The 13,829-nt window shown below is 44.6% G+C and overlaps 1 protein-coding gene across 3 annotated transcripts in view; it reads right to left on the minus strand.

Annotated features, from left to right (window-relative positions):
• rev3l (REV3 like, DNA directed polymerase zeta catalytic subunit) overlaps positions 1 to 13,829 on the minus strand; it is an 84,364-nt gene that overhangs the window by 40,993 nt on the left and 29,542 nt on the right. For 2 of the 3 annotated variants that reach the window (XM_074616083.1, XM_074616082.1), the window contains exons 2-6: positions 9,386 to 9,575; positions 9,162 to 9,236; positions 5,892 to 6,052; positions 1,869 to 2,010; positions 85 to 179 (exon numbers count right to left, since the gene is read on the minus strand). In XM_074616083.1, the coding sequence (XP_074472184.1) occupies positions 85 to 179; positions 1,869 to 2,010; positions 5,892 to 6,052; positions 9,162 to 9,236; positions 9,386 to 9,575 (663 nt within the window). The remainder of the gene's footprint in view (positions 1 to 84; positions 180 to 1,868; positions 2,011 to 5,891; positions 6,053 to 9,161; positions 9,237 to 9,385; positions 9,576 to 13,829) is intronic. The other variant, XM_074616084.1, reaches the window with a different exon arrangement.

Genomic DNA, 13,829 nt, shown 5'->3' on the forward strand with positions numbered 1-13,829 from the left:
CATAAAATCCCAGTTTATCATATTTGTTATTTATTACAACACTGGCACAGGCAGTTGGAGGGATGTTGTCCTGAGAGATCTTACTTTCGATTTCCAGGCGGTTGAGGACGTCTACAGCCACAGCATCGACCTCCAGCTCACAGGTGCTCTGCTTCTCCACCTCATCCAGGACCAGGGAGCTGCAGGCAGACACAAACAAGTGCTTTTAAAATACTTCAACGGGTACTACAGCAAATAATGTTGTACTGCTGCTTAAAAATTATTTTTTGATATATGAAGACGAAAGAAAGTGGGATGGGACAGGAGGATTGGTGTAAAAACACATCTTCCAAAATGATGAAAACATTAACAAAACTTAAAACAAACTAGAAAAGTGCACTCAGCAGAGTGCAGATCTCCACCATGTGTGTCTCCCTCTCCCAAACAAAGAAGAGTTGAATCTCTCTCCTGGTTCCATTAAAGGTCCGGTGTGTAGATCCGGTGTTTAGGTCCTGGCGGTATCTAGCGGTGAGGTGAGGAGATTGTGACCAACTGAAGCCTCTTCTGTGTGCCAAGCGTGTTGGAGAGCTACGGTGGCCGACGCAAAAACACGAATGTCCCTCTCTAGAGCCAGTGTGTGGAGTGTGTGTACGAGAGAAGTGAGTGGTGAAGCGAGAACGAGACAGCGAGACAGCGAGACAGCGAGAGCGAGAGCGAGAGCGAGAGCGAGAGCGAGAGCGAGAGCGAGAGCGAGAGGCGGTGGCGACGGGAGCGAGTGACGTTATCAACTACGGCCCAAGCAGGAAAAGTTGACAGTGTTTGGTTTGGCTGTTCTTGGCTACTGTAGAAACATGGCGGTGCAACATGGCGGACTCTGTGAAGAGGACCCGCTCCCTATGTAGATAGAAACGGCTCATTCTAAGGTAAAGAAAACAACTATTTTTATTAACAGGTGATTATACACTAAAGAAAATATTCTTATTAATATTATATTCCAATTCTGCTAATAGATCCCACTAATTGTTACACATTGGTCTCGGCCTTGGTTATACTCCCGAAGGGACAAATACACGGACAGCTGCGGACACCATGGATGCATAGTAGCTCTGTTTATACTACTTTCTGGAGTACGTGTATCATACATGTACAGTAGATCGCTACGCTACCACTTGAAGCGTAACAGCCGCTCAGACCTGTCAACAAATTGGTGGTACGCAGACGTCCGCACCGAGCCTACACGTACACCCTCTGATGACAAAATTTATGTCACGCAATCCCTCGAGTACTTGCGGAAAGTATAACTTTAGCTTTACAGTCAAGATGGCGACAAAGATATTAAAAAAAGGGATTCATTCAACTTGTATCGTGCCTAATTATTCTGCAGAAGCTCTGTTTCAAAATGACACCAAACTTTTCTACGGTGTCAGTTTTTGAGCCAAAACAAAGGCCAAAATGTGGCCTGCATCAGACTAGGTAAGGCTTGTTATTTTAGCCAATTGCTTGAAATGCTACTGAAGCAGTCGTTGATCGGTTGCGGTTAAGAGGAGCGAGGAATCAGCGGTCAATGACGGTATAATCACTGCAACCACGAGAGGTCCTTGAGCATAGACTCCCAAATGAGCACAAACATTTTTAGGTATGCAAAATTAGCAGTGGACAGACAGACAGGCACGACCAAACGCATCATCTCCCCACAGTCTTACCCCTGGCGGAGATAACTACGGGCTATTAGCATTTCAGTAAGACCTCAACCATTTGACAAAGAGAGAGAGAGAGATGGGACAAACTGTGAGAAGAGAACAGTCTCTTGCAGAACGAGTGATATTCAGCCTTTACTGTCAGGACATTCACTCGCAGTGAGAGCTAATGCTGCCGAGGCTGGGACTCACTAGGGTATGGCGTTCTCCTCCCAGCGGACAAACGTGCCCCCCAGGGTGCTGTCGTTGAACTTGGAGGTGCAGGGGCTCTTCCAGGGGCTGATGCTGGGACGACTGCTGGGAGTTGGCCTGTCTGGGTTCACTGCTGCGTCTTCTAGAAAAACACACGCACACACACACACAGGCACACATGGTACAGTAAGGAGCTGTCAGCTAGTCGAATACAGATCTAGTAGGGTCACAAAAAAGCACCATCATCACTTGCAGAGCTGCATCTCAAATTAATCTTCAGGTTCCCAGCTTTCAGATGATGTACACTTCTATGTGACAAATACTGTTGATCTGCCATCTCCCCCTAAAGACCCCCTGTACCCATACCCTTCTAAAAAAGAGGACGGAATGGTGAAGGGGTTAATTGATATAGCTATGGATTCTTCTTTTGTTGCTCTTTGATTTCAGTTGTGTCTCCAAGTATAGTAGGTCAACATTGAACCAGGAAACTGGATTGTAAACGGTGATTGGAGTTTAAAGCGGACAGCTTGGGTAATCATTTTATAACGTTTAATGTTTTTTGGCTAACCTGGGGTTTTGTCTGAGACCGGCTCAGGTTTCCTGTCCAGTTGCACTTCTTTTTTTTAGAAACATTGCTATTAACTTGTTGAGTAAATGCTTTTATCAATGATACTAAAGTTTGCCAGAACTACAAGAATAAGTTAATATTCCTTGAAACTATGCAGTTATGTATAGGTATAATGAGTCACCATCATTCTGGGTCATTTCGAGGACACATTCTACTTGTAGTTTAGACGCTTGAACTGTATTTGAGGGGAGTGTTTTAGCTGTGTGTGTGTAGTGGACTTCAAAAACATATTAAGGCTTCTATTCATCTCAAACTGAGCCATTTTACTAGTCTAGTCCCTTTTATTATTCTCCCACTTCATCCCAGATTAAGAACTTGCTTTCAAGTTCTTGAGCGGGTAGAAGAAAATATAAACAGGTGTAGGTATTATCGGGGTGTTTTAGAGTCTCTGTTGTACGCTGCATTGATTCCATTGATTGCATCAGTGTAGAGGTGGATCAAACATGGGAACCCTGCTTTAGTCGGGGGGAAGTCGAGCGTGAGGATTTAAAAAAAAAAAAAAAAAAGAACTTTATTAAAGTCAAGTGTGGAATTTCCTGTCCTGAATCATTAATGCCCTTCGTATGTGATGGTGGCCCCGCTGGGCTGGATGCTCTCTGGGAGTGTGAGGGGAGAGAGAGGGGGGGGTGAACAGCCATGATGAGCGGAGGTACTGGTCTGAGATTAGGACTAAGCTGTGATCAAACAGAGTTAAGTCTCCATCAGGAGGAAGTAGAGATGGGCCTGTGAGAGGCAGGTTGACCCATGATCTGAGGAGGAACCCCTCGGTCTGCCACTCCCACTGTGAGGCCCAGGTGACTGCTGGGTTTCGGTGCCTGAAGAGCAGACCCGCTGTCCTCACTGAACACACACACATATATATATCAAATGAGTGTGGCTCTGCTGTAGCTGCTGGTAGATGGTCATTCTGAGCAACACTTCAGCACAGAGCTGGCCAGTTCAGAAGTTACACTTACTGAACAGTAAAAGAGACACCAGGCTCCATGGTGCTTATTTTATCTGCTGGCTAAAGACAAGCAAAATGAAGGATCTCCTGTCCAACCTGAGGACAGAAGGAATGTGACAGGATATAAAAGCAGCTACTGTGCTTCGTCAATGTTTCTTTAAGTGAGATGACCTTTAGCTGAACAGCAGCTAACTGAGTCCATGAATGACAATTACCAGCTAATGGCTAATTAAGCTCATCATTATTAAGTCTCCTGGTGATGTACAGCGTGTTTACTTCTTATTTTATTTTTGTCATAAAACAATTGAAAAGTTTATCTGAGACATGCTAAATCCTAGCATAACAGTAGCACAAGTAGAGAAGAATACCTATCTATGTACAGTTTGCTAACTAAAGCTAACATTGGCCACTATTTGCCTTTTACACTCAGTCATTATATCCACATTACTGATGATTCTCAAAAATATCATTGTGTGAATATTTTGTGAAAGCACCAATGGTAAACCCTACAATATCGTTACAATATCGTTGAGATATCGATATCGAGGTATTTGGTCAAAAATATCATGATATTTGATTCTCTCCATATCGCCCAGCCCTAAGCTGGGTATAGAGTTGCTAAAATTAGACAAAGCCAACACCAGCCTGACAAGTATTCCCACTATTTTGTTTTACATTTCAGAAAGTGACGAGTGCAACTTTCGCCTGGTATCGGCAACACCTGGAAAAGATGCAGGTCTTTTATGTGTGTGTGTGTGTGTGTGTGTGTGTGTGTGTCGTCACTCTGCAGGGCTGATAGAGCTCCAACAGACAAACACAGGACAGAGAGCGCAACACAATATCTGCTTTGTTAATTTTCTGTCCTCACACCTTTTGATTCCATTTTTTTGTGTGTGTGTGTGTGTGTGTGTGTGTGTGTGTGTGTGTGTGTGTGTGTGTGTGTGTGTGTGCGTGTTTCTGTAAAAGCTCCCTGAATGATTTTAAGGGGTCAGCGTGCTTTCACTAGATTTGACTTTTGCCTCTTCGGTGAACAGCAATGAAAAGAATAAAATGGCTCAAATGGACCAGAGAGAGAGAAAATAAAAATAGAGACAGAAATTCAAAGTGGTCAGAGACACAGAGTAAAGCAAGAGAGAGAGAGAGAGAGAGAGAGAATGAATAGAAGCGAGAGGGCCACAATAGAGATGAAAACAGAGAGAGCTTTCCAAAGACAACAGAGGCATCCCGAGGCCGAGGTGAGATCAGGACTAATTGGATATGACACAAGGCATGGCAGCCGTCCCTGGCCCGCTCTCCATCCCCGCTGAGCCAGAGGGGAACAATGCAGTGAGCGAGAGGAAGCTCAGCTATGCCCACACTGTCCAGCAGAGACATGAAACAGCAGTGTGTCCTGTGTGACAGCAGAAGTAGGCCACATGCTGAACAGCACAGGGGAAGACCTACAGTAAGCTAAGAACTGCCCCAAAGAGAGAGGAGGCAGGGGGTGAGGGCAAATGTCATTTATCATGGAATTAGATCAAAATGACTAGAAGGAAAACCCTTACTTTAAACACTTTAAAAGATAAAATCTCTTGCAAGTTCATTGGGGAGAACCGCATCACTCATGCTCCCATCAGTTGTAGTCTAACCACGTTCACTGGTCGTGGTTAACATAGTGGAAACTACGGCTGATCATGTTTTCAGTTCTCAGCTCATTTTGCAATAATTTCAAAATAAGAGTGCATTGTTATTCAAGATAACTTCGTCCAGGATTAAAGGGATGGTTCTGGTGTTTTGAAGTGGGGTTGTATGAGGCACTTATCCATAGTAAGTGTATTACCTGCAGTAGATGACGGTTGGCCATATCAGTTTAAGTGTACGCTACATTTAGAATATTTTTGCTGGTTTACCTTGCGTTAGACAGTCGTTTCCACCTGGGAACTGAAGCGGTTATATCGCTCTTTTCAAAGCCACCAGACTACATTCACAAAAACAGTAATTTCACCTTGCAGAACACGGGAGTTGCTGGTCTACCGCCGCCTCGATCGGTTAGTTTGTTTGTGTTATTGTGTGACTTTGGTGAATCCGAACTAACCAAAGTCACACAATAGTCTGGTGGCTTTGAAAAGAGCAATATAACGGCTTCAGTTCCCCGTCGGAAACATGTTTTTAGGTGTCTAAAATCCGTTTTGCTGCTGCCCCCGTCCACAGCAGTACATTGCTTTTTCCCGTGCTGGTACTCCTGTCTGCTTCTCCAAACTGGGGGCTTGCCGACCGTCATCTACTGCAGTTAATACACTTCAAAAGACCCAAGCTATCCCTTTAACAAAAATAACTCCTCAAACTGCTTTCAAAGAACCAAATTATTATTATAACAGCATGTTAGCCTGAATTGGTTCAGCCATATCTGAAGAAAAGGGCGCTAGATTACAGGAAAAGAAAACAGATGAGTTGTGTCTTTGTCCCTTACCTTTGTTCTGGGCCCTGCGGAACTTGACAGCTCCCAAGTTAAGCAGGTTCATGCCGTACAGATTGTAGTCTATGAAGAGCTGCAGCAGGTAGGGGATGTGGCCCTCGTGGGGCTGGTAACTCTTGTTCATCACCGCTCCGCTTTGTAACAGCTCACACACCCTAACAACAAACAGAGGTTATTCCATTATTACAAGATATCTGCCACCTGGCTGGGGTAGGAAAAACACACACTTACTTATCAAAGACACAAACTTAGCAGTTATTTCCCCCCAGCTACACAATAACAGACGTGTTTTGGTATAGCCGAGATGGTGTAGATTGCTCTGGAAGTGAAGGGCTTTGTTGTGCTCTGATATAATTGCAATGTTGCCCGGCTGAGTACAAAAATGAGGTGCTCAATGCAAAACGTGTCCACAAACTTCAAGCCCTTGAGTGGGAGAAAGCCTACGAGGAATGCATTTTGTCTGTCTGAACACGGCCTTACACCTCTTCCTAGCATACAGCAAGCGAGCGAGCGAGCAAACTCTGGCGAATGGAGCGCGAGATATTCTTCAGATATACTACGAGCGAGGTCACTTTCTAGAGAGTAATATAGATCCACCAACCAGTCAACTTGCAGTTTACATCCATGTCTGTCCAAAATGTCATCACTTCATCATTTTATCCTGTTAGACGTTTGCGTGAAATTGTCATAATTAGCATATGAATTCTTGAGTTATGGCCAAAAACGTGTTTTTGGAGGTCACAGTGACCTTGATCTTTGACCTTTAACTACCAAAATCTAATTAGTTCATCCTTGAGTGGACGTTTCTGCCAAATTTGTAGAAATTCCGTCCCGGGCATTCCTGAGATATCACGTTCACGAGAATGGACCGGACGGACAGACAACACGAAAACATAATGTCTCCAGCTACGGCTAAAAAGCTGAACCAGGCTCAACTTTTGCTGCAAAGCAGCGCATTGTCATCTGGCAAGATGCTGCATTGGCCAATCAAAAACATGCAAACACACATTCCTAGTAGATTACTTTGTAACACGAACACTGTATTTCTACTGTTTCTACGCCATCGGCATGACGATAAAACACTTGCCCTCATGAGTATTACAAACTGTTGTGCAGTGTTTTGCCATCTGAAAAAACCTTTAGCTTTAAACACATGAATCTGTTTCTGCAACTGGACTGTCTGGACCGTATTTCACCGTCTCCCTGGGACTTTAAACAACATACCCCCCGCCTACAGTAACACAGCCAACGTTCTAAACACAGGATTTCGGTTTCTATTTGTAGTTTCCAAGCCTCAGCTGAGATAATCAAGAGTCCCATCGGTCATTTTCTAAGACTTGACAAAGCTGATCTTTTTGCATTTTTGTGCTGTTTATTTTAGGTATTTTTCAGTCCTGATAGTGATACCTGGGTGTTTAACTAATAAGCTGCTGTATGCCTCACTGTCTGGAAGTGACTGGGATCATTCTGTTATATGTAAGGCAACATCAGGCTTGACTTAAACATTATTTGTGTGTGTGTGTGTGTATATATATATATATATATATATATATATATATATATATATATATATATATATAAATAAACATAGAACTGAATAGATCGGCCCCATTGTCACCAATACCTGATCCAGCTATTTGAGTCAGTATCGGTCCCTGATCCAATATCGGTACATCCCTAGTTTATCTGTAATGTACTTTTAGAGATAACTAGACTTCTGCACCTCCTCTTGGCTCTGTTTTCAGGCTTTAAAAAATCTAGACCAATGAGACTTTGACCAATCACAGGTCATTTCAGAGAGAGGGAGAGCGTTCCTATTGGCTGTTCATTCAACGAAGGCAGCTGTCAATCACTCGAACTAGGCAGCACTGATCAAATATGAATCAATATTCTGTTACTGTAATGTCTATTTCTCTCCTCAAATGTTGTCAGAAACATCTTGTAGTGCACTATTTAGCTGTAAAATGAGAAAGTGTGCTCCAGCTGGTGGGCAGTGCTTGGTATTCCCTCAACAGATCTCAACATGGCTGTCGAGTCACAAACTTTCTCGTTTTACAGCTAAACAGTACACTACAAGATGATTCTGAAAACATTTGAGACGAGAACTAGTCATTACAGTAACAGAATATTGATTCATATTTGACAGATATTTGATGAGACAGCAAGGCTCCAGCTCGGCTGTGATTGGTTGTTTTCCTCCGGTCTGTGTAATCAAATGCCATTAGGAGCAACAGAGACATATGATTTTTTCCCCCAGATTACCTGTCTCATGCACTACTGTCAGGATATAGCGACCGTTTTATAAAAATAACTTTTTTAATCATATTTGCTCCAACCCGCCTACTGCAGCTTTAAAGAGGCCTTTAAAATCAGAGAGCTCCCCAGAGTCACAGAACACACGAGTAGTTCTGCCTCTCAAATTGACTTTGACATTTAAAATCCGTGGATCTCTCTTCAAATATACAGTATAAAGGTAATCCCTTCGTTTAAATCTGAATGTCCACACAGAAAAAAGGGACTGCTTGTTTTCCAGAAGCATCCTCAACCACAGAACAGCTCGTCTTTACGGTGCTCGCTGCTTGATAGATAAAGAGCAGCTCACTGTGTGGATGTTTAAGCTCTGCCCTGGAGTCATGTTCCCCTTTAAAAGGTCACAGTTGCGTGCCGACTGATTGACTGATCACAGACGAGGGGCTGAGGAGGGATGCAGGGCGGCCAGACCTGCCACTCAGTCTCCTCTTTTTCCTTCCTCATCCTCTATTACCCTCTGCTTCTCTCTAGTCTCCCTCTGTCCTTGTATCTCTCTTTATTGCTCTCTGTCAGGTATTTTCTTTACCTTGCTCCCTCGTTCTCTCTTCCTCAGTCGGCCTTTTTCCTTTCATATTTCTCTCTTCATTCTCATCGCTATACATTGTCCTCTCCTCAAGCCTCTTCCTGTCACTCTCTCTCGCTCTCTGTGAGTCACTCGGCTCTCTGCCGAGCACCGACTCAGCTGCACAGCCTCGCCTCATGTTGTTGTCGCCGCTAACGCTGATCGCTCTGGCAAATAATTCACAGTCTTCCTGTGTGCTTCCCCACACACACACACACACACACACACACACACACACAGCCAATCAATTTGTACAACTGAATACGCAGCGATCGATTCTCGTTTAGTGAGCTGGCGGAGTCACGCGCACACAGTCTGGCATTCAGTCCCATCAAACAGGCTCGGGATGAGCCCCGTTCACATTAAAGTGCATCGATCCGCAGTAACCTTACCGTTTGACCATCTGAGGATTGTACAGATAGATCTTCATAAAGTGCTTCTCCTTAGCGTGGTAGCCATAGAAAGGCCTGGAAGACAAGAAAAGGGCCACATTAACACCATAAACCTGGATCATTCATTAGAAGGATTTACCTCATTGTTATTTTATCAATTTTAATAAAAGGGTTCTGTAGCCTTCATCAGCTCAGTTGCGTCGGTCAGACCAGAAATCACTTACATGCCAGAGACCAGCACCACCTTGAAGACATGCTGGGCGTTGGAGGCGGGGTTTCCCATGGCAACGTTGAGGGCCCTGTCGATGCTGAAGGCCACCTGCCGCAGGTGGCGCTCCGGTTGTTGCCCGTAGCCATCGTATGGTACGTAGATGTAGGGGAACACGCCATGGAGGTGGAGACACGTTTTCTGGCCTGCAACAACAACAACAAATCTATTGAACATCAGGCTTACAATTTGATCTCATTTATCCATGTGCCACCGCGTTTGAACCATCTTGGTATTTTGCAACCAGCAGTTACTCGAGAGGGTGGAGCCAAGTACAACCCAACCATGAATAAGACATTTTTAGGGGACCAAAACGATTATTGTGTCGCATTCCTTTTCGCAATGACGCTCTTATTTTGTCTTGTGTCATAAATCCAGCGCACCCCTTTCCTTTACAGCAGTTTTGCCCCACTCAGCGGGGCGTATTTTCTCCGTGATGGTGCAACGCGACCGGCTGTAGGTCAGCTTGGAAAGGCCCAGGGTGAAGATGGTGCTTTACGGCACCCCCTCGCCTGCCCTGGACCTCGCCGCTTAGTGCTTTGTTGTGAGGCAGGCTGTCCTCAATGCGGAGATGTCGGCAACCCGCCTGGCCTTTCTTGAAACACGGAGCCTGTCTCGTTAGCCATGCTCTGTGGGTGTGACTTTTTTTGCTGTGTCATCCCGAATAACATTTTTGGGGCTTCGAAGCTTCGGTGAGAAGCTCATGGTTGAATACCATGGCAACGGTCGAAGCTTCAAAGCATTCAGGTCAGCCCTACACCATTCATATCCATATAACCAATGTGTTTATTATTGAATTGTTTACTAGAGCACAAAGTTCTTCATAGATCTAGCCTCTTAATTTAGCTCTCACAGTGCACCGGATTGATGCATTTAACTTTAAAATGTGGACTACAACATGTCCGTTCTTTTTGCCATAATCAAGCGGCCCTAGAATGAAGTAGAAGAAAAAGGCATCAAATGAAGTGCTATGTTATTGGATTTCATTTTGTCACCAAATAAAAATAAGTGCAAGTATTACAGCGCAATATGAATCAACCCACTGTACCCAGTTTTTGTTGAACACACACACACACACATAAGCTGAGCAGCTGGAGCCTGAGATGTGACTTCTCCAACAGAAACTATTACATCTACTGACAGGGTGCAAGTGAGATGGATGGAGTGTGCTGAGGGTCCAGTACACTGTTTTATTCCTCCTTCTGACCAATCACTGCAAGGCAGGTTGCAACACAGATGGATGAGTGCGACAACCAGCTCTGTAAATGCCATGATTCATGACCGGCATGCACACAGTGTTAAAGCAGCCCATTAGCTAAATAAATGAACAGAAACAGAAGAGGAAGAGCGTGGCTGGAGGGTGGACGGGTGGAGCTTAGAGGGGAGAGAGGATTGAGGTCTGGAGTGATGTGAAGTGAGGTCAGCTGGGGAGAGATACAGTATTTATAACAGGGGCGGCGTGACATCATCACTGCCAGACAGACACGCGCGCTGCTGAGAGTCATTTGAGGTGAGCTGTGCTGCAGACACCACGCTCCGATTCATTATCAGCCCGGGCCAGCGCTTTTATCTGCAGGCTGCTGGAGGAGCCTGCGCTCTGTTTAATCGGGTTACATAAGGGATAATAACAGCAGTGTAAAAATGAAGACAACAAAGAAGCTCACAGAAATCTGAGCTTCTCACTCTCTCCACTTAACTTGCACCCAGTTGGACAGGAGGAGGCAGTATTGAGCAGGAGCTTGACTGTTGCCCAGACGTGTCTGCACATGCCCAGAGACATGCCTGCCTCCCCAACACTCATCACTGGCAGCAGGGCTTCAGGAGAGGAGGGTTCTGGCACCGTTTCTCCACCCAAAACACACACACACACACACGCACATGCACATCCACAGCTTGCCAATTCTCCATCCTCATGCTATGCTATGACAGACGATGCGTGCGATGCCGCAGTCCCCCGGGCACGATTGGACCCAAAGTGGAGCTTCCAAAAGAGGAAAGGATATTCCCAGCATCTCTCTCTGCACAACTATACATACGACTGCCTCCAAACAGGAGGGGAGCGGGGGTGATGCAAGAGATGAGATGTGGTGCTGAAAGACAATGAGCGGCTCAGAGCAGGCCCGGTGTTAGACTGAGTCAGACATGTAGCGTATAAAGAGCAGGGAGCAGCATATGCTGGAGCTCACAGGCGGAGCTCCCTGTGGAGGACAGCGGTATCGAGACCGGTGTGCGTGTGTGTGTGGGGGAGCGAAACACACACACACACACACACACACCAGAGTAGACCGTCATTAGGAGATAAAGCGGGACATTTCCGTTTGTTATTCTGTCCTTGGAAATAGTATTAATATGCTTGGCTAAACGAGGGCTGCATTATGAAATATTAAACCTATGAAAAACTGAACTATGAACAATCTAGCCCACAATCTCTGATGTCCACAGCAATCAACTGATCGAAGAGATTATTACATATCGATAATCACCGTCATAGATCTGGTGAATTATGACCACCATTTTCCACTATAGTATGATATTTTAACCCTAGTCTGGTCTTCCCTTCCTTTGCGTTTTGTTATGCCTTATCCAAACCTTATTGGTTGTTATGTTTGTTTTTTTAAACTATTCAAACTGCCAGGAAGGTTTGACAATTTTTTTAGACTTTTATTGCAAATCACTCATATATTATACATCCACAATATGTGCAGTATATATTTGCAATTTTTCTTTTATTATTGTATACACCCAGTGGTTCATATGGAACCGAAGAGTAAGATAGAAAAATGAGTAAATAGCGTCCTCCTAACCCATAAAATTAAATACAATCATAACATGATAAGCGCTGTAAATCAAAAACGAGAAATATATAAAGCGGGGAGTGAACCTACCATCTGGATCAACGATGAAGAATTTTGACAGAAGAGAACAAAAGAAACATAGTAAGATGTCCACACAGCCGACAGACTCGTCTACTAAAACGCCAGTTTTGGACAGAGGACGGCAAAATTAAACGTCTAATGATTGATCTGGAAAACTCCATCACAACGGAGATTAAAGACTTCCAATCTGAATGCAAAACATACCGAGAAGAGACGGAAAGAGATGTCAAGAAAATCATCGAGCAAACGACTGAGCTCCGGCAAAAAAAATGAGAAAACAGAAACCAGAGTGGAAGAAATGGAAGGTTTGACTTGAGTCAAATCTGACTTAGAGTTATTACGGGGAACTTTCATTTTGTTTTGATTTTGACGGTCCCTGTGGACAAAAGCGGTACCATTTCTGAGCACCAGAGTCCCTTTAGAAAACCTGTTATTTTACTGTAGCTGGATATGACAGTCTGCCCCGCTCAGTCCCGGTTCTCCCGTGCCTCCCTTCCCTCCAGCGGGACCAGCAATACGGCCAGGGCCTCCAGCAGCGTGGTGTCGGTGTTGGTTCCCAGCGGAGTCCGAAGGAGCAGCGAGACAAAGCTCTGTTCCTGGCCGGAGGTGGAGCCGGAGCGCCGGCTGCAGGTCGAAAGCGGCAGCGAAGCCGGATCTGTCCGCGGCTGTCTGCGTGCCGTAAAATTGTAAATTTGTGGGGAATCGGACCTGATGGCACGCAACATGAACAACTATATAGAAATAGACAATCTTCTTGCTTATGTAGGTCGAATAGAGACATCAGTATTAAATTAAGACTGTTTCATAACCAGTTAAAAGTTCCTCACTGTAAATTTAAAGTAAATCTTTGTTGTTTGTCTTTAAACATTTTTGATGGTGTTATGTATTGGTTATTAGTTTGTTTATCTCACGTTCACCAAAAACCTCGTAGGTTTCACTGATCAGCTGGATTACTGTTCGGTAATGAGCCATCGTATTTGACACCTTCAGAATTCTAATAAAATACATTTCATAGCTGCATTTTTCTAGGTGCACCTAGATTTGACATACCTGTAATTCATCATTCATAAGTGCAACTGGCCCTGGTTATTCTGAAAAATACAAATGTGCATAGCATCCATATTTTGGGCTTATTAAAAGAGATTTGAGAGAATGGATGTAGGACAAAAAGGCTGGTTTTCATCTGGGATCATGAAAAAAATAAACAGATAATGGTATTGCAGCCAATGAGATGCAGAGGGACAGTGGGATCAGTAGGTCTCTGTCAAGTCTGGAGTGTGTGTGTGTGTGTGTGTGTGTGTGTGTGTGTGTGTGTGTGTGTGTGTGTGTGTGTGTGTGTGCGTCTCAGATGTACAAGACCAAGGTGTGTGTAGTGCCGGCAGCCACTCCGGCGGTGGAGGAGCGGCGAGGACGGAACGCGTCTGTCTGTCCTCAGTCTGCCGTGTCAACATGGAGTCTCACACACACAGAAATACATACGCGCACACACACACACCCCAAGCAGCCAATGTCGGCTTCGGCTGC

This window comes from Sebastes fasciatus, chromosome 18 (assembly GCF_043250625.1).
Source record: "Sebastes fasciatus isolate fSebFas1 chromosome 18, fSebFas1.pri, whole genome shotgun sequence".
Classification (NCBI taxonomy): domain Eukaryota; kingdom Metazoa; phylum Chordata; class Actinopteri; order Perciformes; family Sebastidae; genus Sebastes; species Sebastes fasciatus.